Source organism: Heptranchias perlo, chromosome 10 (genome assembly GCF_035084215.1).
Source record: "Heptranchias perlo isolate sHepPer1 chromosome 10, sHepPer1.hap1, whole genome shotgun sequence".
NCBI lineage: Eukaryota > Metazoa > Chordata > Chondrichthyes > Hexanchiformes > Hexanchidae > Heptranchias > Heptranchias perlo.
Window position 1 is genome coordinate 7,437,048 of NC_090334.1, and position 26,283 is coordinate 7,463,330.

Consider the following 26,283-nt stretch of genomic DNA (forward strand, 5'->3'; position numbering starts at 1 on the left):
AGGGACATTTTTTTTTAATCATTTATGTTAGTTTGGCTATCAAAGCGAAGCATTTGTCAAGACATGGATTTTCCCACTTTGCTGTTTTGATATGTAGGCCCGATGCCAGTCAAGCAATCTATGAGTGTTGCATTCCATGTAAAAGTTGATGTCATGGACATATGACCTATGCTACAGAAGAAAATGGTGAGGAATTTGGAAGTTTTATTGTTTTTAAGCTGTTGGAGTAAAGCTACATGAGGTATTATTACCATTTAAATCTGCTGTGAATTTTTGCTTATTTAATCTTAGTTCTCAGTAAACATGAATTAGCAATTTTAGTCTGAGCTAGCTATCAGTGAGGCAATGTTCAAGAGTCAAAGAAATCAGCTTAATTTATGCTGCTTACAGTGCATACCTCAATGATAATAGGGCTTATTGCTCGCCCAGAGGTCTGCTATCCTGGATACTGTATGTGCATGGTTACATTTCAGTTTTTCAGTTGCGTTGAGCTCAAATAAAAAGTGCCTGGACAGAGCTCAGAATATGACAGACTCTTCCAGTACCACTTGGATATAACTAACACTGGAAAATTCTTCATTATATATTAATATCATGGAGCAGGGTCATAACATGCCATCTCAAAATACATCGATAACCCCTATGTCAACTGCCCCACAGGACTTACATTTTTAGTATTCACTTTGACCTGCAATACCCATTACACCAATAGGTAGTATTTTCAATGTTAAATGTAACATGACAATAGACATTAGAACAATCGCCGCTAATGAACACGGCTGATTTTAGCTTCCATGCCCTTTCACATCATGGCCAAAGGGTGGCTCTATAACAATGCGTTTTCTAAAACCACACAGTCTGTCCTCATACAGGCTGTGTGAACAATTCTAAGTATTACAAAGAATTTAACTATTTTTAGTATTGATGCTTCCAATCTGGAGACCTCCCTGAATAGAAATTTCCAGCCTTCCGTACCTGCCCCGATATTATTTTATGACACCCCATCCCAGTGCCCCTCTCCTCCATCCCTGACCCCCAGCCCCCTCCACTGCCCTTCTCTACCCAGCCTCCCTCTCTTCCCGTCTCACATCCTTCTCCTCCCTCTCTCCTCCTCGAAGATTAGTTACAAGTGACAGACAACTCACATACTTCCTAATGCCAGTTAGAGTGGAGTTAGGGAATGAGCCAGTGCAACCAGCTCCCGTGGGAAAGGAGTAGGTTGAATTGAAGCAATACAGATACAAAACATAAGATTTTGATTATTTGGGTAGGGGAGAAAATTAATTTAAAATATTTGTTTTCATACCACACAAATCTGTGCCCTACACAATTCACAAACTAATGCAAAACCAAAGGCGCTCACAGCTCTTGGGGAGTTTCAATCCAGTCCCGAGCCTGCAGCACAAACTGCTCCAATATGACATTAATTGGCATTCTCGCACAGACAAGCCACAGGATGGCCAATGTGGGAAATGGTAAACTGCAATAAGGCTACTCTTCTGAGGGTTGGGGCAGAGGTATGTTATTGGGGCTGAGTAGAGGGGACACTCAGTAAAAATTCACAAAAAGCTTTTAAAAAGAGTACAGCTCCTGCCCTGGTTTGTTTTAGGAGTCATGGTAAAGCAGCGGTTATGTTACTGGACTAGAATTCCAGAGGTAAAAATAGAAAATGCTGGAAAAGCTCAGCAAGTCAGGCAGCATCTGTGGAGAAAGAAACAGAGTCAACGTTTCAGGTCGAAGAAAGGTCTTCATACTGAAGAAAGGTCTTCGACCAGAAACATTAACTCTCTTTCTCCACAGATGCTGAGCTTTTCCAGCATCTTCTGTTTTTATTTCAAATTTCCAGCATCTGCTGTATTTTGTTTTTGATTTAGTAATCCAGAGGCCAGGGCTAATAATCCAGAGAACACAAGTTCAAATCCCACCGTGGCAATGAGTTCATTTAAATTCAGTTTAAAATATCTGGAAATAAAAAACTGGTCTCAGTAAAAGCGACCATGAAGCTGTCGGATTGTTGTAAAAACTCAACTAGTTCAGTAATATCCTTTATCCAATAAGGAATTCAGGAGAAACTTCTTTACTGATTGAGTAGTTAGAATGTGGAACATGCTACCACATTAAGTAGTTGAGGTGAATAGTATAGATGCATTTAAGGGGAAGCGAGATAAACACATGAGGGAGAAAAGAGTAGAAGGATATGCTGATAGGGTGAGATGAAGTAAGGTGAGAGGAGACTCATGTGGAGCATAAACACCGGCATAGACCTGTTGGGAAACTCACTGCACAAAACAGCTGCATTCAAGGCGTTTATCATGTCAAATAAATCCAGCACTTCGGTACTGGTCAGTTTTAGCAACACCGTTTTAAAAAAATGCTAAGTGTACAGTTGGAGTGGGGAGAATTTTTTCACTGTGATGTACTCCTGACCCATCTTGGTAAGCAAAATATTCCTGCCTTAGAGGACGTATTGATGGCCGTATGTTAATTTCTTGCTCAGCCCCTGGAGAGTCATCATTTTAGATACCCACACTCAGTATCTAACGAGACCCATTGATAAGTGGCTACAGGGAGCAACACTGATTAGGATCCTCTCCTGTCCTGGATGGGCACTCATTGTAGGGAACTTCAATACAGATTGATTCTATTGAACAAGGTTTCTTTGGGGGGTGGGTTGGGAAGTTCTTTACTCTTCCCATTTCACCTTGAATCTTTTGGAACTTCAGGACGGAGATTACATTTCACTTTGAAAGCTAGCAGCTCACCTGCACATCACATCTTATAGGCTGCCAAACACATTCACAGCTGGGGCAACGTGTTCCACAGCTGCTGTCCGCCTCAAACCTGTGACAATTTCTACATACAGAAAACATCAGGAATATCAGTATTTCTTTATCCTAAACCTGCTGAAGATTGGAGCAAGTGTTTGCAAGGACCTACATGCAGTCAGAAGCAGTTGTCATTTACTTTATTAATATTGATTTTAAAGTATGCTTTTCTGGTCCTTTATACATATGTTCTAATTTGCAATCTTGCCCCTGATTAAAATGAGCTGTGAATTCTAAGGGTTGTAAAACAATCAATTATAGAATGGCAGGCTAGAACTGACATCATGGTAAGCTTGAACATAGATAACATTGGAAACTTTGGTAAGACAGACACAGAAAAACATTAACACTTGTGGGGGAGACCAAATCTAGGGGCCATAAATATAAGATAGTTACTTAAATCCAATAGGGAATCCAGGGGGAACTTCTTTACCCAGAGAGTGGTGAGAATGTGGAACTCACTGCCACATGAAGTAGGTGAGGCTGGAGTAGTTGAGGCAAATCGCATAGATGCATGGAAGGGGAAGCTAGATAAGCACACGAGGAAGAAAGGTATCAAAGGATATGCTGATCGGGTTAGATGAGGATGGGTGAGAGGAGGCTCGTGTGGAGCACAAACACCAGCAAAGACCATTAGGCCGAATAGCCATTTCCTGTGCTGTACATTCTATGTAATCACTAGCTGGATACCGCAGGGCAACTCAGCATCAGGATCAGATACTTTGCTTCTTTTTTTAGACCTACAATTTGCTGTAAAGCCTTTACCTCAAGCTGGGTTATGGTTTCAAATGCACAAGCAGCCCTTGGGTATTTCAGGCAAGTGGCCAACCTGAGCGAGCCCAGATGTTGAGTGTCAGCACGTTGTTCAACCATGGGACAGCAGAACTCAGCCTGATCCTCGACTGCTGTTGCTGTGGGGAAGCATCAAGTGGGAGGCAAACACATTCCCACTGGCAGAACAGGAAGGAAAACTGGGAGGCAGGGTCATCCCAGACTCGCTCTCGCCTATCTCCTTAAGATTGGAGGCGAAGTTGGTGTTGGTAGAAGCTGAGGGCAAATGGGCCACAGCGAGGTCGGGACGGAGGTTTTAAAATAGATTATGGTTTCCATAATACAGTCGCGATCCACTTCCATTAATAAAATATCAGTATATTGTTAAGATTTGCCCTCCTTTAGCAATACATTAAGTTGTCCGTTCCAGTGGAGTATACACATTGAGTCATCTTAAGTTATAATTCAGCACAATTACCCTATTCGCAGTGGGGTTACTAAATATTGATCAGGAGCAGGATCTCCTGACTGATATGTTCTTCCCTCATCCGAGGCTAAATGTCCTGCCCCACCACTGGCCCGGATGAGATTAGCTAACTTTGCAAAGACTTTGGGCCTTCACGCTATATTTGGCTTAGTATCAAACCAGTTGGCACCTTCAACTACTCAGTCTTTGGGAGCACTAGCCTTATTCGTCATTTAGGAAGTTAAAGCTCAGTTTGCATGACGTCTGGTATGCATTCTAAATTTCAAAATCAAAAATAAATACAGATGCCTTTACCACAACCATACATAGCAATTTGCAGCAACATGTGAAATTTTGCAGACTGAATCATACCTTGTAACTGAGGGCAGCATTCAAATATTCAACAGACCACTGGCACATACACTGCTTGCAACATGGAAGTGCCTGGGAATAGCAGTTAAGGCAAAAAAATTAAAATTTGGTTTTATGGGGAACTTCTTCCTTCAGTGCTATATAAATACACAAATATGTCATGAGATGTGTTTGGAACCAGAACATTGGCACCTCTAAGCAGCTCCAGGATTGGACAATATTCAAGGAGTGCAGTTCAGTAGTTGTGACAGGCAGCTCAATTAAATGGTGTGATCAAGATGGGATCGTCCACTTTGCTGCTGTTGCTGTGGGGAAGCATCAAGCCGGAGCCAAACACATTCCCGCAGGCAGGTCGGGAAGGAAAACGGAGAGGCAGGGTCATCCCAGACTCTCGCCTATCTCCTGATGATGGGTAGCGTAGTTGGAGTTGGTAGAAGCTGAGAGCAGATGGGCCACAGTGAGGTCGGGACGGAGGTTTTAAAATAGGTTGCGATTTCCAAAATACACAGTCACGATCCACTTCCATTAATAAAATATCAGTATATTGTTAAGATTTGCCCTTCTTTAGCAATACATTAAGTTGTCCGTTCCAGTGGAGTATACACATTGAAACATCTTTAAGTTATAATTCAGCACATTCACCTTATTACACAACAACAGATTGCAGTGAATTCTAATTTAAATCACTGCTTGCAACCCTTTTATTTCTAAGTTAAACGATTCAAAGCTAACTTCCAGTGTAGTAAGCTGCAGCCTCATTTAACCCTTTAACGTGCAACACTTCTAAATGCAAGGAGCTCACAGCATGAGGTGTTGCAGTGGTCACCCTAGGCATTGCTCAACAAGATCCACGTAGAACTGTTACAGCACTGCAGACATCCAAGACCACTTGTAATAACAAAAGGGCAACATTGGATGCTTCTTGTTGAGACACTAGAGCAGCAATGTGTCTTGCAGCACTTGTGAGCGCCAATTTGTGAGGATGATTATGGCTCCTCCTATGGCACTTTGCTCATGCCCAGCATTAATTGAATAAGGAAGATATGCAAATGCTGAAGAGATGATAAACTTGGTTAGTGTCTGACTGTGGAAGGTTCCAGGGGCCATGGACCCTTGCATCTTATTTCTTCTTGTTTGGTGGACGGTACTTGGACGTTCTGTGTTCTTTTCTCTCAGATTTATTATGTCCTTCCCTGAGAAGATAAATTGAGAGGATAATCGTTTAGGAGTTTCCCTTTTCTGTTAAGCTGAGAGGCACGATCAGGATTCTTGGAAAGAATGCAAATATGAAAATAAATTGCTTAATAGGAGCAAAATGCCATACATTAACATATTAAATGCCTTTCCGCTCAGTGTCAATGGATTTGGCACCTTCCAACCACTCAAACTTGCACTCTATCCCTACTTCAAAGTGTGTGGAGGGGGCCACAGTTAAATTCCAGTGGGTCAACTATACTACGAGCAAGTTACAAGGAATTACATATGATTTACAATACGGAAACAGGCCGTTCGGCCGAACCAGTTAGGGCTGGTGTTTATCCTCCATGAGCAGTAGTCCCAATCCCATATCCTTTTATTCCCCCTCTCCTTCACTTATTGAATCTATTTTTAAATGTTGACATAGTCTCTGTTTCAATCACTAACTATGCTAATGCACTCCACAGCCTTATAACCCTCTATGTAAAATGTTTTTTCTGCTCTCTATCCTAAATCTCTTGCATTTAATCTGATATTTAAGCCATCTTGTTCTACATCCCGCAGCCACTTGAAACAGTCTTATTCTATCTACTCTGTCTTGTCCCTTCATAATTTTAAACACCTCTTTCAAATCACCTGTAATGTTCTCTGTTCAAATGAAAACACTCCCAATTTTGCAAGTCTTGCTTCACCTTTGTATTTCCTCACACCAGGCAGCATCCTAGTGGATGCGCTGTACCTTCCCTATTGCCTCAACATCCTTCCTAGAATGTGAAGCCCAAAACTGCACTCAGTACTCCTCCATCCATGGTCTTACTAAAGTTTTATACAGATTCACTATTACATTTTGACTTTGATATTCTATACCTCCTGCCATAAAATGACAATATTCCATTAGCTTTATTCATGGCCTTATCCATTTGAGATGCTGCTCTTAATAGGAACAGGAGTAGGCCATTCAGCCCCTCGTGCCTGCTCCGCCATTTGATAAGATCATGGCTGATCTGTGATCTAACTCCATATACCTGCCTTTGGCCCATATCCCTTAATACCTTTGGTTGCCAAAAAGCTATCTATCTCACATTTAAATTTCACAATTGAGCTAGTATCAATTGCCGTTTGCGGAAGAGAGTTCCAAACTTCTACCACCCTTTGTGTGTAGAAGTGTTTTCTAATCTCACTCCTGAAAGGTCTGGCTCTAATTTTTAGACTGTGCCCCCTACTCCTAGAATCCCCAACCAGCGGAAATAGTTTCTCTCTGTCCACCCTCTGTTCCCCTTAATATCTTATAAACTTCGATCAGATCACCCCTTAACCTTCAGAGAATACAACCCCAATTTGTGTAATCTCTCCTCGTAACTTAACCCTTGAAGTCCAGGTATCATTCTAGTAAACCTACGCTGCACTCCCTCCAAGGCCAATATGTCCTTCCGAAGGTGCGGTGCCCAGAACTGTTCACAGTACTCCAGGTGCGGTCTAACCAGGGTTTTGTATAGCTGCAGCATAACTTCTGCCCCCTTGTACTCTAGTCCTCTAGATATAAAGGCCAGCATTCCATTTGCCTTCTTGATTATTTTCTGCTCCTGTTCATGACACTTCAATGATCTATGTACCTGAACCCCTAAGTCCCTTTGGACATCCACAGTTTTTAACTTTTTACCATTTAGAAAGTACCCTGTTCTATCCTTTTTTGATCCAAAGTGGATGACCTCTCATTTGTCTACATTGAATTCCATTTGCCACAATTTTGCCCATTCACCTAATCTATCAATATCCCTTTGTAATTTTATGTTTTCATCTACACTGCTTACAATGCCACCAATCTTTATGTCATCGGCAAACTTAGATATGAGACTTTCTATGCCTTCATCGAAGTCATTAATAAATATTGTGCATAATTGAGGCCCCAAGACAGAACCCTGCGGGACTCCACTAGTCACATCCTGCCAATGTGAATACTTACCCATTATCCCTACTCTCTGTCGCCTTTCGCTCAGCCAACTTCCGAACCAAGTCCATACTTATCCCTCGATTCCATGGGCTTCTAACTTAGCTAACAGTCTCTTATGTGGGACCTTACCAAATGCTTTCTGGAAGTCCATATAAATAACATCCATTGACATTCCCCTGTCCACTACTTTAGTCACCTCTTCAAAAAATTCAATCAGGTTTGTCAGGCACGACCTACCTTTCAACAAATCCACGCTGGCTCTCCCTGATTAACTGAAAATTCTCGAGGTGTTCAGTCACCCTATCCTTAATTATAGACTCCAGCAATTTCCCCACAACAGATGTTAGGCTAACTGGTCTATAATTCCCTGGTTTCCCTCTCTCTTCTTTCTTAAAAAGCAGAGCGACATGTGCAATTTTCCAATCTAGAGGGACAGTTCCTGAATCTAGAGAACTTTGAAAGATTATAGTTAGTGACCCCAAATATCTTTGCTCTTCCACATCATCCAACCATCTCCCATTCATAGTATAATTATTTTTTTTACCAAAATGTACCAGCTCACACTAACATTGAATTATATCTACCACTTTTTACTAATTCCGCTATCTCAATAATATCCCCTTGTAGCAGAGATTCATTGCACATTTCAACATTTTATCAGCATGTCACTGAGTTTGTTAAACATAATGAGACATTCAGTCCAATCCTTAGGGAAAAACTCGACCTAGCTCAGCATTTAAATGTCCAAATAAATTGAAATTGCAATAATTATGTTTCTGGGTCTTTTTAAACCTTCTTACCTTAGATTATTTCAGCTCATGTATCTTACATAACTCTACGAAATCTAGGCTGACACAAGTGCAGTACTGAGGGAGTGCTGCACTGTCGGAGGTGCCATCTATCGGATGAGACATTAAAACAAGACCCTGTCCGCCCTCTCAGGTGGACGTACAAGATCCCACGGCACTATTTCGGTGTCCTGGCCGATATTTATCCCTCAACGAACATCACGAAAACAGATTAACTCATCATTATTACTGACTGTGGGATCTTGCTGTGCACAAATTGGCTGCCTTGTTTTCTATGTTAAAACAGTGACTACACTTCAAAAGTACTTCATTGGCTGTAAAGCGCTTTGGGATGTCCTGAGGTCATGAAAGCGCTTTAGAAATGCAAGTGTTTCTTTTTTCCTTGGACAACTCCCAAGTCTCCAAACTTGAGAGAGTTAGATAAGCCTGTGGTAACACGCCAGGTAAATGAGTAGTAAACTTTATTTGGTAATTGCTTTTAGGTACTGGACTATTTTGTACCTCCGTAAGATCTAACTTAAGTATTTGGAAGCGGTAAAGCAAAACAACAGAACATTTAAAGTTTAAATAAAAAGCAAATTTATTAAATTATAAACTAGTGTATAATCGAACAGTAATATAACAGTTATAGATTTACAGTGGAATGTCCTTTGAGTAGACAAAATAATAAACGTTCACAACTCTGAGCAAACCTAATCATTCCAAGTGGTTTTTAAAAAACATAATGTTTCTCCCATCTTCCAGGAATATCAACCAGCCTCTTCTGAGATTTTGCGAAAACCCTGTTTCTCAAATTCCAAAAACCGTCACTCTCTTGGGATTTTAAAACTGTGAAACACCTACTTGAACAGTTTTTTTATATCTCAGAAAAGAGTTAGTAGGACTAGCTGGATTTTGAATCACTCATCTCTCAAATTCAAAAAGGAACTGTCAGTCAAATACAAACTGAACCAATTACGAAGTTTGCATATATTAGAAAACTGAATGTTAGACTTACTCGCAAGCCTGTTTCCAAGGTGACTATCACAACTAACTTGGCAACATAAGCCTGCTACAAATTCTGGCTTACCTATCAGTTAAAGTCTCTAAGCACTTTAACTGTGTTTTAAAGACAACTTAAGACAAAAATATCATGAGTTATGGCTTGTGGCCCTTCACTACATCACTACCAGGCTTGAATGTTTCACTTGTGCCTTGGTGACCAGAACTGAACACTGTACTGAAGGTGCAAGCTGACCAGAGCACTATACAGCTTCAGCATGATGGCCTCAACTGAATCGCCAATATAGCTCAGCATTCTGTTTGCTTTGTTGATTGCTGGTCTGCAAAGACCGGACATAGTATTAAGTTTCCTATCACCCCCAGATCTCCTTTGCTTCTTCCTTCAGTCACTTCAACATTCATTAAGCATGTCCCCTATTTTCTTCCAACACGCAACGCTTTGCGCTTATTGGTGTTCAATTTAACCCGCCATAGTTCTGTCGACTTGCAAACGTGTCTAGGTCCTTCTGTAATTCCTTGGCTGCTTCATCAGACTTGATTGTACCCCCTAATTTAGCGTAATCTGTGAATCTGACTAACTTGCATTGTGATTCTGAATCTAGGTGGTTTAAGCAGACGAGAAACAGCAGGGGCCTCAGCACTGATCCCTGGACACTCATTCAGTACATCTCCCCAGCCTGACATCACTCCCTTAATAGAACCTGTTGTGATCTCATTTTCAACTAGTTCCTTACCCACCTCCATGTTTTGCCAAAGATACACATTGCAGTAAGCTTGTGTAACAAGCCCTTTACCAAAAGCTTTCTGAAAGTTCAGGTACATTACATCATGGGGTTTTCCAACAACCACTTGGAATGTCACTTCCTCAAAATGGTCAAAGTGCAGGTCAAGCAGGATTTTCTTCTCTGAAACAACAACTTGCATTTATATAGTGCCTTTAACGTAGTTAAACATCCCAAGGCGCTTCACAGAAGCGTTATCAAACAAAAGTTGACACCGAGCCACATAGGGAGATATTACAGAATCATAGAATGGTTACATCACAGGAGGCCATTTGGCCCATCGAGCCCGTGCCAGCTCTTTGTAAGAGCAACCCCGCTCTTCCCCGTAGCCCTGCAAATTTTTTCCCTTCCAAGTGTTTATCCAATTCCTTTTTGAAAGCCACGATTGAATCTGCTTTCACCACCCTTTCAGGCAGCGCAATCCAGACCATAACTACTCACTGCGTAAAAAAGTTTTTCCTCATGTCGTCTTTGGTTCTTTTGCCAATCACCTTAAATCTGCGTTCTCTACTTCTCAACCCTGCCGCCAATGGGAACATTTTCTCTTTATTTATTTTATCTAAACCCACCATGACTTTGAACACTTCTATCAAATCTCCTCTTAACCTTCTCTGTTCTAAGCAGAACAACCCCAGCTTCTCCAGTCTATCCACATAACTGAAGTCCCTCACCCCTGGAACCATTCTAGTAAATCTTTTCTGCACCCTCTCTAAGGCCTTCACGGCCTTCTTGACGTACGGTGCCCAGAATTGGACACAATACTCCAGTTGTGGCCGACCCAGTGTTTTATAAAGGTTCAACATAACTTCCTTGCTTTTGTACTTTATGCCTCTTTTTATAAAGCCCAGGATCCCATATGCTTTTTTAAACCACTTTCTCAACCTGTCCTGCCACCTTCAAAGATTTGTGCACATACACCCCCCAGATCTCTCTGTTCCTGCATTCCCTTTAAAATTGTACCATTTAGTTTATTTTGCCTCTCCTCATTCTTCCTGCCAAAGCGTATCACTTCACAGCGTTAAATTTCATCCATCATGTGTCCTCTTGAAGTCTATCATTATCTTCCTCACTGTTTACTACACTGCCAAGTTTTGTGTCACCTCCAAATTTTGAAACTGTGCCCTGTACACCCAAGTCCAAGTCATTAATATATATCAAAAAAAAAAGCAGTGGTCCCAGTACCGACCCCTGGGGAACACCACTGTATACTTCCTCCAATCCAAAAAATAACCGTTTACCACTACTTTCTGTTTCCTGTCACTTAACCAATTTTGTATCCATGCTGCCACTGTCCCTTCTATTCCATGGGCTTCAATTTTGCTGACAAGCCTATTGTGTGGCACTTTATCAAACACCTTTTGAAAGTTCATATACACATCAACCACATTGCCCTCATCTACCCTCTGTGTTACCTCATCAAAAAACTCAATCAAGTTAGTTAAACACGATTTACCTTTAACAAATCCGTGCTGGCTTTCCTTTATTAATTCACATTTGTCCAAGTGATTGTTAATTTTGTCCCAGATTATCGTTTCTAAAAGTTTACCCACCACCGAGATTAAACTGACTGGCCTGTAGTTGCCGGGTTTATCCTTACACTCTTCTTTGAACAAGGCTGTAACATTTGCAATTCTCCAGTCCTCTTGCACCACCCCCATATCTAAGGAGGATTGGAATATTACGGCCAGCACCTCTGCAATTTCCACCCTTACTTCCCTCAGCAACCTAGGATGCATCCCATCCAGACCGGGTGACTTATCAAATTTAAGTATAACCAGCCTTACTATTACCTCCTCTTTATCAATTTTTAGCCCAGTGTCTCAAGTACCTCCTCTTTTACTGTCGTGGCAGCATCTTCTTCTATTAGGACAGGTGACCAAAAAGCTTGGTCATAGAGGCAGGTTTTAAGGAGCACCTTAAAGGAGGAGAGGGAGGTGGAGAGGCAGAGAGATTTAGGGAGGGAATTCCAGAACTTAGGGCCTAGGTAACTGAAGGCAAGACCGCTAATGATGGAGCTACTAAAGTTGGGGATGGGCAAAAGTCCAGAAGTGGAGGAGCGCAGAGATCTCGGAGGGTTGTAGGACTGGAAGAGGTTTCAGAGATAGGGAGGGGCGAGGCCATGGAGGAATTCGAAAACAAGGATGAGAATTTTAAAATTGAGGCATTGCAGACCAGGAGCCAATGTTGGTGTACATGGATTTTAGCAAGGCTTTTGACAAGATCCCACATGGCAGACTGGTCAAAAAAGTAAAAGCCCATGGGATCCAAGGGAGAGTGGCAAGTTGGATCCAAAATTGGCTCAGTGGCAGGAAGCAAAGGGTAATGGTCGACGGATGTTTTTGTGACCGGAAGACTGTTTCCAGTGGGGTTCCGCAGGGCTCAGTACGAGGTCCCTTGCTTTTTGTGATATATATTAATGATTTGGACTTAAATGTAGGGGGGGCATGATTAAGAAGTTTGAAGATGATACAAAAATTGGGCGTGTGGTTGATAGTGAGGAGGAAAGCTGTAGACTGCAGGAAGATATCAATGGACTGGTCAGGTGGACAGAAAAGTGGCAAATGGAATTCAATCTGGAGAAGTGTGAGGTAATGCATTTGGGGAGGGCAAACAAGGCAAGGGAATACACAATAAATGGGAGGATACTGAGAGGTGTAGAGGAAGTGAGGGACCTTGGAGTTCAAGTCCACAGATCCATGAAGGTAGCAGGACAGGTAGATAAGGTGATTAAGAAGGCATATGGAATACTTTCCTTTATTAGCCAAGGCACAGAATATAAGAGCAGGGAGGTTATGCTAGAACTGTATAAAACACTAGTTAGGCCACAGCTTGAGTACTGCGTACAGTTCTGGTCACCACATTACAGGAAGGATGTAATTGCATTAGAGAGGGTACAGAGGGGAGAATTACGAGGATGTTGCCAGGACTGGAGAATTTTACCTATGAGGAAAGATTGGATAGGCTGGGGTTGTTTTCTTTGGAACAGAGGAGGCTGAGGGGTGATTTAATTGAGGTGTATAAAATTATGAGGGGCCTAGATAGAGTGGATAGGAAGGGCTTATTTCCCTTAACAGAGGTCAGTAACCAGGAGGCATAGATTTAAAGTAATTGGTAGAAGGATTAGAGGGGAGCGGAGGAAAACTTTTTACACCCAGAGGTTGGTGGGGGTCTGAAACGCACTGCCGGAATGGGTGGTAGAGGCAGAAACCCTCAACACATTTAAAAAGTACCTGGATATTCACCTGAAGTGCCATAACCTACAAGGGAATAGACCAAGTTCTGGAAAGTGGGATTAGGCTGGATGGCTCATTTGCAGCCGGCACGGACACAATGGGCCAAATGGCTTCCTTCTGTGTCATAGGTTTTCTATGATTCTATGAAAACAATTACTGAAATAATAAGTATTATAGCAGCAAAAATCTTGAGTGAAATATATCATTTTGGGATATCAAAACATGTAACAGGCTGCACAACTAAGTGCAGTGATTCCTCTATCCCTTTGCCTTCAACCTAGAACCGCATCCCAGCCAGTAATCAGTTGGTTCTTACCTAAAGCATCTCTGGCAGTAGAGATCACCATCACAGTCACGGCAACGGAGCACAGCATCATCATTGCAGATACAGCACCAAGGGAGCTCCTCATTACTGTCAACCACCTCAGCAACTGGCATAGTGGGTGGGAAATGCAGCTGACCGAGAAACAAAGTTATGAATTCACTTATAGTCAACAACAACAACAACGTGCATTTAAATGGCGCCTTTAACGTGGTAAACCGTCCCAAGGTGCTTGGGACGACTGTAGGCCTGGATGAGGCTACAGGGATGGGGGGGGCGAAGCCACGGAGGGATTTGAAAACAAGAATGAGAATTTTAAAATCGAGTCAGACAAGTGGCACAACAAAAATTACTTAGAAAAATGACACATCCCACATTGTTTTATATATTGATGGAGTCGCTGTACATTTTGCTTACACAGTATTTAGAAGATCATACGTTGATATAAGGTGACAGTTGCTAGTCATATATACTATTGTAGTGTTACACACTTCAGAGTATGGATGTTTCATTGGCAGCAGCCACAGTTGAGGAAGGGGTAGCTATGTTGGTAGCTCAAGGGCTACTCTCTACCTTGTCGTGTGATAGAGTTAGATTGGGTGCTTGGGGTTGGGGGAAGGAAAGAAAGTCTCATACTTTATTTGGCAGTGTTGAACTTGCCCAGTTGACTGAGGTGGAACTCAGTCCTGATGGAACATCATTACCTGGCACTTGTAGATGAGTTGATCTAACTTGGCAATGTCCTTCATGTGGCAGGCTCTAAATTAAGTTGTAGCAGGTGCTTTAGAAAAGTCGCTGTTGCACTAGATTGCAGAGAGGACACTTGGGCAAGGAAAATGTCTTTCTCTGGACTATTGTTGGCACAACTATGCAGAGTTTCCAGACTGCTTTGGATCATCTTTGGGATGCTGGGACAAGGAAAGGGAAAAGTAATTGGTTTTGTGTATTGGTTCTATGGGATAGGGGTTTCAAGGAAGGATTCAGCCTCCATATACAACCATGGGTTTAACATACAGGTCGTACCTCAGGCCAAAATTTTTCAAAGTTGCTCGTTATTTGTCTCAGATTTGGAAGTCTGAGTTCTCCCTTTAGTCTGGGGAATTGCAAATATTGTCACTTGTCTGACCACTGGAATTTGAAGATGGGCTTATTAAAGTCATGAAATGACTGTTTTACAACTTGAACTGGTAGAAGTCAACTTATCACTGAATATGCACACCCCAAAAGTGATCTGGACAAGCCAATACATCCAAGTTAGTGCACCTGTTAGGAGGGAGAGGGTAAACAGTTCAGATGGCCAGGAACCTGGCAGGGATCTTGCTCTATTTTTGAACTGGACATGTATTTGAAAAATGAAATTATGCATGGCTTATTCATAGTGCAGGAATCTTGTTTGGCGTACATTTTTATATATTTCCCCCTTTCCCACTGTCTTTTCACATCAGACAGTAGGCCAGGTGGTGCCAGGGATGTCTCTCTCTCACATTCCTTTGGGGGAGCTGTGCCTCCTTAATATGACACAGTTCAGGCAGGCTCTGCGGGAATGGTAGACAGAAGCCCACATTCCATCATTCCCCTACGGATGGCAGTCTTTAAATATTAAATTCTCTGAAAAGATAAAATGCAAAATCTAATGGGTAGAAAATACCCCAAAAGATGTGATAGAATGAGGATATTATTTCTTTACACCCGATGATATCGTAAAGTAAGCAGTTCAAAACTTAAGTTGCAAATTGCGTGTTGAAACTGGAAATTTGTAAAAACAAATAGCAAAAGGAAATAAAGTGTTTGCTCCATAAAAATATAGACTCTGCAAACTGCATGAGGTTCTGAAGATGTGTTCTATAGGAGCTGACGGATCTCCTACAGGGCTGTCCGTATTACAAGGCCACATATCCCATTAATCTTTTTTTTCTTTCTTATTGGCCCATACTTAATATACTTTTTTTCTTCCCTTTCGGTCTGCCACACCGGCCCTCTGGTCAACACTCTGCGCCAGTTACTGGGAGGGTGTATGACCGTGGTCTGAGAGAACAAGGCTCCATCCATTCGAGGGAGGAAACACACAATGGCCAAGACTGGGAACTCCCTGAACCGTCAACATCCCTTGAACTCTTGTGTCTGTTTGCAGAAGTCCAGAAAGGGAACCCATGTCCTTAGGAACAACGTTTGGTTCTCTTGAGGGGAGTACACGGTTTCCTTGAACTGAGCTATCCTCCAAAACATCTAACCTTAGTAGTTGGCAGCATTTGGCTCATGATTGGCATACACCTGCAGGTAGCACAGAACAGCAGATTAATTAATCAATGCAAACCCAATCAGTGGGATATCCAGTGAAGGTTCTAGATGATAGTTGAGTTAGATTAGCTGGACTGAGATCCCTGGTTGACTCTTTTTGTGAACAATGACTGGAAGTGGCTGAATCTGTCGTCTTTTACAGAAGATGCAGAAAAGGTCAGCCCCCTCTCTCTAACTCCTCCAGAAAACATCTGATATTGAGAGATTGGCTTTTGTTTTTTTTTTAAAAACCAAAAAAATGGAAACTTTATTTACAGGCCTCCTACTTGGCTCCTGAAAAAGCTGAAGGCAGTGTTTTTTTTAAAGAACAGATTGAGGCAAAAGAATCTAACAATAATTTAGGATAGTGAGCTTTGAAACAGTCAGTACTCTGCCCTCATCTGAGGTTTGATACAGCAATTCTAATCATAATACTGCTTGCCCATGTCCCATCTCCCTGTAGGTATTACAGGTGTAGACCCGTGTCCCATCTTCCTGTGGGTATCACAGATGCAGACCCCTGTCCTAGCTCTCTGTGGGTATAACAGGTGCAGACCCCTGTCCTAGCTCTCTGTGGGTATAACAGGTGCAGACACCTGTCCTATCTCTCTGTGGGTATAACAGGTGCAGACACCTGTCCTATCTCTCTGTGGGTATAACAGGTGCAGACACCTGTCCTATCTCTCTGTGGGTATAACAGGTGCAGACACCTGTCCTAGCTCTCTGTGGGTATAACAGGTGCAGACACCTGTCCTATCTCTCTGTGGGTATAACAGGTGCAGACACCTGTCCTATCTCTCTGTGGGTATAACAGGTGCAGACACCTGTCCTATCTCTCTGTGGGTATAACAGGTGCAGACACCTGTCCTATCTCTCTGTGGGTATAACAGGTGCAGACACCTGTTCTATCTCTCTGTGGGTATAACAGGTGCAGACACCTGTCCTATCTCTCTGTGGGTATCGGAGGTGTAGAGCCGTGTCCTATCTCTCTGTAGATATTGCATGTATAGACCCCTGTCCTATCTCTCTTTGGGTATAATAGGGGTAGACCCATGTCCTATCTCTCTGTGGGTATCAAAGGTGTAGACCCGTATCCTATATTTCTGTGGGTATAACAGGTGCAGAACTGAGTCCTATCTCTGTGTGGGTATTATAGGTGTAAACCAGTGTTCTCTCCCTCTGTGGATTTTGCAGGTACCAATCTAAGTTCCATCTCTCTGTGCTACGATACAGCTTCACGCCTGAGAACAGCCCTTAAGCAAGAGATTTGTTGGGAATGTGGCCTTTGACAGAAAGATAGCAATACTGAGGAAGGGGACGACACAGTAGAAGACTGAATCAGTTTACACACGAGTATTAGGGAAACTACGTGAGATGGCAAGAGAAGACATAGCGATAGGTTTGTGGGTACTCCAATTCCACTGCGGAGAGCTCAGCACAAGGATAAACAGTTCTCTGATAAATTTGTGGGGTGGAAAGCAAGTGAATTTACACACTCAATGTAGGGAATTGAAAATTGTTTCCATTTTTGGTGCATAGTGCTGGCAAAGATTTCAGGTCTGATGTCATATGAGTTAGTAAACCTCTCTCTACAGAGCCTCAGGAATGTGCCTTAACTCCAAACTCAGAACAGCACACACGACTGCAACAATGTGATAATGATCATTTTTATATTAGCTTCAACTACCATAGATTAAAAATAAAAATGTTAAAGGATTTGCATTTATATAGTGCCTTTCATGATTCTAGGATGTTTTAGTGATGTGGCCAATGTTTATTCCTCAACCAACACCACCAGGAGAACTCTGAACAGTACCGATGGGACCTTTTACATTCACCTGAGACAGCAGACAGGGCCTCAGTTTGACATCTCATCTGAAAGACAGTACCTCCCACAGTGCAGCACTCATTCAGCACTGTAATGAAGTGTCAGCCTAGATTATGTACTCAAATCTCTCGAGTGGGGCTTCAACCTGCAACCTTCTGACTCAGAGGTGAAAGTGCTACCACTGAGCCAAGGCTTAGGAGTAAGAAGGAATGGCGGATCAAATTTTTTTCACCACAATGTTCAGAGTTAGTTACCAGGAAAGGTAATTAAATTGGACAGTACAAGTGGGTTAAGGAACAATTAGATGCACTACTGGAGAAAGATGGATTGAAAGATATGTTGAGAAGCCAGGTTGGTAAGTTTGATCAATGAAAAAGGGAACGGGTTTGTTGCCAAGAACTCCCGTGTGCTAAGCTACCTCTGTGACTGAAATGATATTGCCAATTGATGACAAGGTCTGGGCAGTTTTGTGCAGTGAACACATTCCGACTAGAAACTGCCTTGAAACTACTCTTAATCTCATCTTGCTCAGGACAATTTCTCTGTCAGAGATTTTCTTCCCGTCAGTGTTGCTAGATTTAAACTAATCTGAAAAGGCAGCTGGGGTTTAAAATGTAGTTGGAGCAATGAATTGGTGCTAGTGCAAGATGAACATGGTGAAAATTGGCAGCACCCACAAACTTATTCTCTGTTACAGAGGTTACCGTATGTTTACTTCAATCTCCAATTACAGACAGTACCTTCCTCCCGGCAGGTGTGGGCGGAGCTGGCTTAGGTTGCTCTACAGGGATGTTGTAGCCACTTGCTTCATCCAGGGAAATTTCTTCAGTAACCTAGAGGCAGAAGTAATGCAGTCAGGTTGTGGAGAACAGCTTTTTACCAGGAGCTGATAGTCTAACTGCAGCTTACAGGAACCAACTGATAAACAACTGTATCTGTTCTAACAGTGATTCTGCTGTTCAAAAGCTTCAAGTAGAAACTCAACTACTACAACAACAACTTGCCAATGGTGGAACGATGAAAATCAGGGATGCTCAAGAGGCCAGAATTGGAGGAGCGCAGAGATATTGGGGCGTTATAGGGTTGGAGGAACTTACAGAGATACGGGGGTAAATTTTAACAGAGCAGGGAAGGGAGCTGGGGAGATTTTTGGGTGTGAAAACAGACAGGTAAGTGGGCAGGTTGCAATCTCTGCGATGAGGTCCATCAACGGCACTTCTGGGTTTAGGGCCCGGAAGCCAGGAAGGTGTGCTGCAGCAGGCCGCAGCCGGGGATCAGAGAGAGGGAGGGAGAAATCATAGGCCAGGGAGAAGATCGGGAGCGGGGGGAGGGGGGAGGTGGGGGAGGGCTGAGGGAGAGATCGGGGGAGCTGAGGGACAGATCGAAGGTCGCTGGAGGTCGGGTGAAGAGTCAGCGGTAGGTGGGGTCCACCATGGTGGGGGCAGTCGATCATGGGAGTCCTGTCGGCCAAGTGAGCTTGTTGGGCCTGAATGAAGCACTCATGCTCTTCCAGGCCCACAAGCAGTGCAATAAATTGCCCGGTATGTCCTGTCCACAAAAAGCAGGACAAATCCAATCCGGCCAATTACCGCCCCATCGGTCTACTCTCAATCATCAGCAAAGTGATGGAAGGTGTCGTCGACAGTGCTATCAAGCGGCACTTACTCACCAATAACCTGCTCACCGATGCTCAGTTTGGGTTCTGCCACGACCACTCGGCTCCAGACCTCAATACAGCCTTGGTCCAAACATGGACAAAAGAGCTGAATTCCAGAGGTGAGGTGAGAGTGACTGCCCTTGACATCAACGCAGCATTTGACCGAGTGTGGCACCAAGGAGCCCTCGTAAAATTAAAGTCAATGGGAATCAGAGGGAAATCTCTCCAGTGTCTGGAGTCGTACCTAGCACAAAGGAAGATGGCAGTGGTTGTTGGAGGCCAATCATCTCAGCCCCAGGACATCACTGCAGGAGTTCCTCAGGGCAGTGTCCTAGGCCCAACCATCTTCAGCTGCTTCATTAATGACCTTCCCTCCATCATAAGGTCAGAAATGGGGATGTTCGCTGATGATTGCACAGTGTTCAGTTCCATTCGCAACCCCTCAGATATGAAGCAGTCTGTGTCCGCATTCAGCAAGAACTGGACAACATCCAGGCTTGGGCTCATAAGTGGCAAGTAACATTCGTGCCAGACAATGACATCTCCAACAAGAGAGAGTCCAACCACCTCCCCTTGACAGTCAACGGCATTACCATCGCCAAATCCCCCACCATCAATATCCTGGGGATCACCATTGACCAGAAACTTAACTGGACCAGCCATATAAATACTGTGGCTACAAGAGCAGGTCAGAGGCTGGGTATTCTGCGGCGAGTGACTCACTTCCTGACTCCACAAAGCCTTTCCACCATCTACAAGGCACAAGTCAGGAATGTGATGGAATACTCTCCACTTGCCTGGATGAGTGCAGCTCCAACAACACTCAAGAAGCTTGACACCATCCAGGACAAAGCAGCCCGCTTGATTGGCACCCCTTCCACCACCCTAAACAGTCACTCCCTTCACCACCGGCGCACTGTGGCTGCAGTGTGTACTATCCACAGGATGCACTGCAGCAACTTGCCAAGGCTTCTTCGACAGCACCTCCAAAACCCGCGACCTCTACCACCTAGAAGGACAAGAGCAGCAGGCACATGGGAACAACACCACCTGCACGTTCCCCTCCAAGTCACACACCAACCCGACTTGGAAATATATCGCCGTTCCTTCATCGTCGCTGAGTCAAAATCCTGGAACTCCCTTCCTAACAGCACTGTGGGAGAACCTTCACCACACGGACTGCAGTGGTTCAAGAAGGCGGCTCACCACCACCTCTCAAGGGCAATTAGGGATGGGCAATAAATGCTGGCCTCGCCAGCGACGCCCACATCCCATGAACGAATAAAAAAAGTGGGGCGTCAGTAATGTGGGGGAGGAAAACATTCTTTAGAAAAAAGGGTAAAAAGTTCCAGAGGGCAGAAAGGTTTCATTCCATGGTGTTCCCTTCTCATGAACCTGCATTCCTCGCAGGGTTTGCACCTTTGCTGTGCCAAACACAGACTAGATAAAAATCACCTCTTAAAATACTTCAAATCAGACCTGTTTCAGAATTCGCTGTTCTTCATTTTCTTCATCGCTGTCCGGCCCAGCACTTTTCCAGTCATCTACAGTACCTGTGAGCGCAGAAAGCAGAAAGCGAACATTACTTTTCAACCCATCTGTTCTGTTCGCTTTCTCAGCATTTTTTTAAATTTCCGAACACTTTTGATGATTACCTTTGATGACTAAAGATGGACAAATTGTTCAACATGGTACAAAAAGGGTACAAATCACTAAATTACAGGGCTTAAAAATTAAAGGTTTTCAAAAAGATACAAGACCATTAACCTCATGTATTTGTGAACGTGCACACTGGCAGTGCACTAATTAATCCCGTAGGGCAAACTCTATGACTGATTATTTGCAGGACATCCAGCTCATTGCTGACAAAATGTCGCAATTCAGAGAATGTCGACGGTACCATGGCATCTGATCACTTAATTAAATCTATCTATCTATCTAATAAAATCCATCTGAACTATGCAATTAGATTCCAGCCTGTAATTCACTCCCAGGTATCCAGTATTCTATATATAAACCATCTGAACCCCTCGATTAGATTCCAGCCTGTAACTCACTCATGGGTATCCATTATTCTGTGTACAAACCATCTGAACCCCTGAGTTTGCAAAGTGTGACAGGGTTCTGGAGGTGGTGCTGCATTTGGAGGTAGTAATATTGGTCATCCTGGAAGAGGCGACATTGGTGGGCTAACTGGTGGAAGGACACAATCTGGCCCTCACGGAGAAGCTGGTCTATTCTGGCAATCCCTTGTTCCAACCTCTGAAACCCCCTGAGGTCAGTAATTCTGAATGTTCCCCATTGTGGCCAGTTGGGGGAGATCTTCAGGAAAGGACAAGCCTCTCCCTTGAAGTTGAGAGGGTTAGAATGACAATGGGGCATTTCTGGCTTCGTGTTGGCCTTTTCTGAGGGTGTACGAATGGCAAGGTGTGCAGGGAGATTGGTAGGGAAATCCCAACCTCTATTCAAAACCATCTCTTTCACTGGGAGGCCAGGCCAGGCCACAGTAACTTGGAATAAAAACAAAGGGCCCGATATTACCAGGGCGGCGGGTTCGCGGCGGGGGGGGCGATTGGGCGTGTGGGTAACGCGCCCGGTGAAATCTGTCTGCCCCGAACGCAATCGCAGGCTGATTGGATCCACTTACCTCTTGTTCCGGGTTCCCCGCTGCTGAGCTGCGCATCGGGCGGACTGCGCATGCGCAGCAAGGTCTGTCAGCTGGAGGAGCTCTATTTAAAGGGGCAGTCCTCCACTGACTGATGCTGCAAGAAATCGGAAAACTTACAGCATGGAGCAGCCCAGGGGGAAGGCTGCTCCCAGGTTTAATGATGCCTCACTCCAGCTCTTATTGGATGGTGTGAGGAGGAGGGGGAGGACAGAGATCATCCCCCCGGCGGGCGGGAGGAAGCGGCCTGACTCTGCCACCAAGAAGTCCTGTCTCGAGGTGGCGGAGGTCACCTGTACCACCAACATATTGCCCACCTGCATACAGTGCAGGAGGCGCTGTAATGACCTAAGTAGGTCAGCCAAAGTGAGTACACTTACTCATTCCCCTACACTCCGTCTGCCACATCACCGCCCCCACCCCACATCTCCTTCTGCACTGCCAACACTACTCTGTCACATCACTCCTCACACCCACTCAAACCTCATCCTTATCTTACCTGCACTTACTCACCTCGCCAGTACTCATCCCGCCACTACCACTCAACCCAATCCTCATACAATCTCATGGCTCTATCTCATACTCACCCTCTCATGCATCTCTTTCACAGTCAGCCTCACTCAACCTGCCACAACCTGTGCTGCAGCCACAGGGCATGCATCACATATGTGCAGTAGGCAGCGTAAGGCAAATGTGTCGTGAGCATGAAGGGGATGCACAAGGGTGTTTGAGGGTTTGTCATGGTTTTTACTTATATTTAATTTCTGAGCAACTCACATTACATATTATATTGGCACCACTACTGCCACGTCTTTGCGAATCTTGTCTGGTTTGTGCAATAATGCCCTTTCCTGAGGATCACAATGAAGACCCACAATTGATGCCACCCATTGTGTCACTGCAGGGTGGGTGTAGGTGTATTTGCAGGACTCTTTTGTGCAGACGACTGAGAGACGTCGGCGATGTCCCCGGTGGCACCCTGGAAGGATGCGGAGAAGTTGTTGAGGGCAGTGGTGACTTTGAGAGCGACAGGTAAGAAGATGGTGCTCGGGCCAGCCGGGAGCAGCTCGGCATGAAGGAGGCTGCAGCTGTCCACAACTACATGTCGAGTGACTCTGAGCCTCCGTGTGCACTGCTGCTCAGAGAGGTCCAGGAAGCTGAGCCTCGGTCTGTGGATCCTGTGGCGAGGGTAGTGCCCTCTGCGACGCATCTCTCTCTGCGGTTGCCCTCCCTCCTGCTGTGCAGGTGGATGTGTCACAACACTGTGTTGTGGAGCTCCACGTGTCAGAGGTGGACGGCGTGGCCGGCGAGGCTGATGATGCTGTTCACCCTCCGAGGAGGTCATGACTGCAGCTACGGCGGCCCCCATCCGCAAGATGTACATCTGAGGGGGTCCGCAAGGTAGGTACATGTGTCTGGACCCCAGGGTAAGTGTGCAAGTTTGTGAATTTTATTGTTAGGAGGAGGGTGGTGGAGGCCAAACTTTGTCCAAAGTGACAGAGTGGCCTCCTGCAATGAGTGAGGGTCTCCCCACCTACCCCCCCTGTCAAATGGACTTTTGCAGCTGCCACAGGCTGATGGCTGCAACACGTCCATTTGAACTAGGAGTGTTTCCCCCAGTATGGGAAACAGTCCCAGTTGTTTGTAAAATCCCAACCCTCCTGAAATATCTCGTTAATCAGGTCTGTAAACTAGCTGAAATACCAAAATAAATAGCTTAAGTGGCACCCCGCTGGCTTTAATTGCCGGCGGGAGTCCCACATGCGGGGGCTGCGCGCGCATGTCAGCGCGTCAGTGGGAAACCCGGAAGTGGGCAGGTTGGAGCCGGGCTCCCGACCCGCCCTGGGAATCCCCGATTTTCGTGGACCCCCCCCGCCAGGAACGCACCCGATCGCAGGTGCGAAAATCGACCCCAAAGAGTCTAATGAAGGGTACTCACCCCAAGTGTCATGAATATCTTTTCTCTTCATAGAAAGGCTAACTGGCCTTCTGAGTATTTATAGTTTCTGTTTTTATTTTAGATTTCTAGTATTTGCATCTTTGCATTCTTATATCACCATTACTTGGGTCTGGCCTGCCGAGCAGTAATGGTTGAAAGTTGGGGTATAGAGCCCCATCCTGCCTGTTACTTTGGAATGGGAGACAGAGTCCCCTCCTCTTACTTTGGGAGCTGAAGCCCTTTGAGATGTATTTACATCCTCTTTACTGCCCAGAGGAATTGGCAGTGAGACTGTCCACGTCACAGAATTGCAAGGCTGGTACCTTGACTGGCAGCATCTGAAATAGGTAGTGGAGGTGGGGGGGGGGGGGGGGGGGCGAGGGGGCGTGGAATAGGTAGTGGAGGGGTCTTTATTGCATTCACCCTATCCGGTTATGATATGGACGCACTATTCCATCTAGTCATGTTGGTGTATACTGGTTGAAGATGAGAGGGAAGCAGGAAGAGCTCCTTTTGTATAGGGTGGTGAATTTCGTCATGATTACATACACCACAGTATCTAAAGCCAGACTCTGACCATACAATGGGCAGAGATCCCGTATTTGATATAGACACCCTGGAGGAAGAGACATGCCCTCTGTTTTACAGCAATTCAGTTTGTAACCAAAGAGTCACCCAAACTCTTTGATGCTGGGGAGTCAGATGGCTGTGTTGGCTATATATAGTAGGATGTTGTCAGCCTGCAGGCATCTGTTGTGTACAGTCTCTCGTGTCTATATTCTGTGGATACGAGTTCACTCTTCCGCCAGCAGTTCTAAAGCCAAGTAAAAGAGGAGGGGAGGATAGAGAGCTTCCTTGTCTGGGAGAATGCACGGGAGCTTCGGCCTGTGGTGCACACTGCGGATGTGTAAATACAACTACCTGCAGCAAAAGCCAGAAGGCCAGCCCAAGATCATACATCACACTAATTTCAATCCCTCTGTACCAAGTGACTGCTGGAGGCACTATGGCTGGAAGGACATCCTCCTACATATAGTATGGTTAAGTCCTGCATGCAACCTTCTGGATAGCAGCCACTAGGTCCATGACATTCTTGCAATTCAGAGGGCTCAGTTGAGTCCTTGTTGGGCCTGCCTTCTGCAGAGCAAGGGCCCCAGTAACGAGCAGGCTCAAACCATTCTCACTACCAGCTGTAAGAAGTTACATCCTTTACCCATCCCCTTGCCCCTCCCCATCCTATAACAAAGGGCAGCCCTCCCCACAACAGACATGGCTGAATTACATATGGAATATTAGCCTATCAGAATGAGTGACGTTCAGCTCCCATCTGGAACTGGAGAAATATCAAGCCATCTCAGGCCCATTCTGGGAGCCTCACTCAGCAAAAACTGCCGATCTGTCCCAGCACAGCAATCCACTGGCTAACCGTGAAAGGCAATGCCCCTACACCTAGTTGGTAGGGCCATCCCCCCTCATCCTCAGACCTAACTAGTCTCCAAAAACCAGGACCAAACAAGCTATTTCACCCCCTTGAGCCACACTGTTCCCAGTGCAAGCAGTCATGCCAAGTTACCTAGATGCATTGCCGTAATCCTCCAATCAGCACCGTGCAATCAAAACACATAATGCTATCATAAATTGTATATGTGAACAACCACTTAAGTGTAAAATGGCATTGTAAAACATGAATGTACTTTTGTTTAAAAATTCAACACAAAAGGAAAAATAAATGCTGATTGTAGCTCCCCAGGTGGCCTGGAGACTTGAGCTATGCATTAAGTCCAAGGTCCAATTCCCAGTTGTGACTGGGTTAGCTGAGCTCAGTCAGAAGTGGAGGGTGGGGAAGCAGGAAATATAACACCCGAATGCTATCTGATGACACACTGGAAAGTGCACATTGCCTACACATAGCCTGTCAAATGCTTACTGTCTAGGCTCACATGAATTACAGCCTCTTGGGCACAATGGAAAATTTGAAAAGCAGGGAAAACAAAAAGCATTGTTCCTGCACCTGTTCCTTCACTGTTGCTAGGTCAAAATCTTGGATTGCCCTACTTACAAATGCCAAAGTGAGAACATCTTCACCATAAGGATTGTAGCAATTCAAGGAGAAAGCCTACCATCACCTTCCCAAGTCGACAAAAGCAGCCTTGCCAGGGCCACCCACATCCCGAAAATATATTTTTA

General features: G+C 44.5%; 1 protein-coding gene across 1 annotated transcript in view; it reads right to left on the reverse strand.

The window, feature by feature from the left end:
- Positions 1-2,950: 2,950 nt before the first annotated feature.
- Positions 2,951-26,283, reverse strand: part of zfyve19 (zinc finger, FYVE domain containing 19) — a 48,386-nt gene continuing 25,053 nt past the window's right edge. The window contains exons 8-11 of the mRNA XM_067991182.1: positions 20,972-21,045; positions 18,576-18,668; positions 13,725-13,864; positions 2,951-5,627 (exon numbers count right to left, since the gene is read on the reverse strand). Of these exons, the coding sequence (XP_067847283.1) occupies positions 5,555-5,627; positions 13,725-13,864; positions 18,576-18,668; positions 20,972-21,045 (380 nt within the window). The 3' untranslated portion in view covers positions 2,951-5,554. The remainder of the gene's footprint in view (positions 5,628-13,724; positions 13,865-18,575; positions 18,669-20,971; positions 21,046-26,283) is intronic.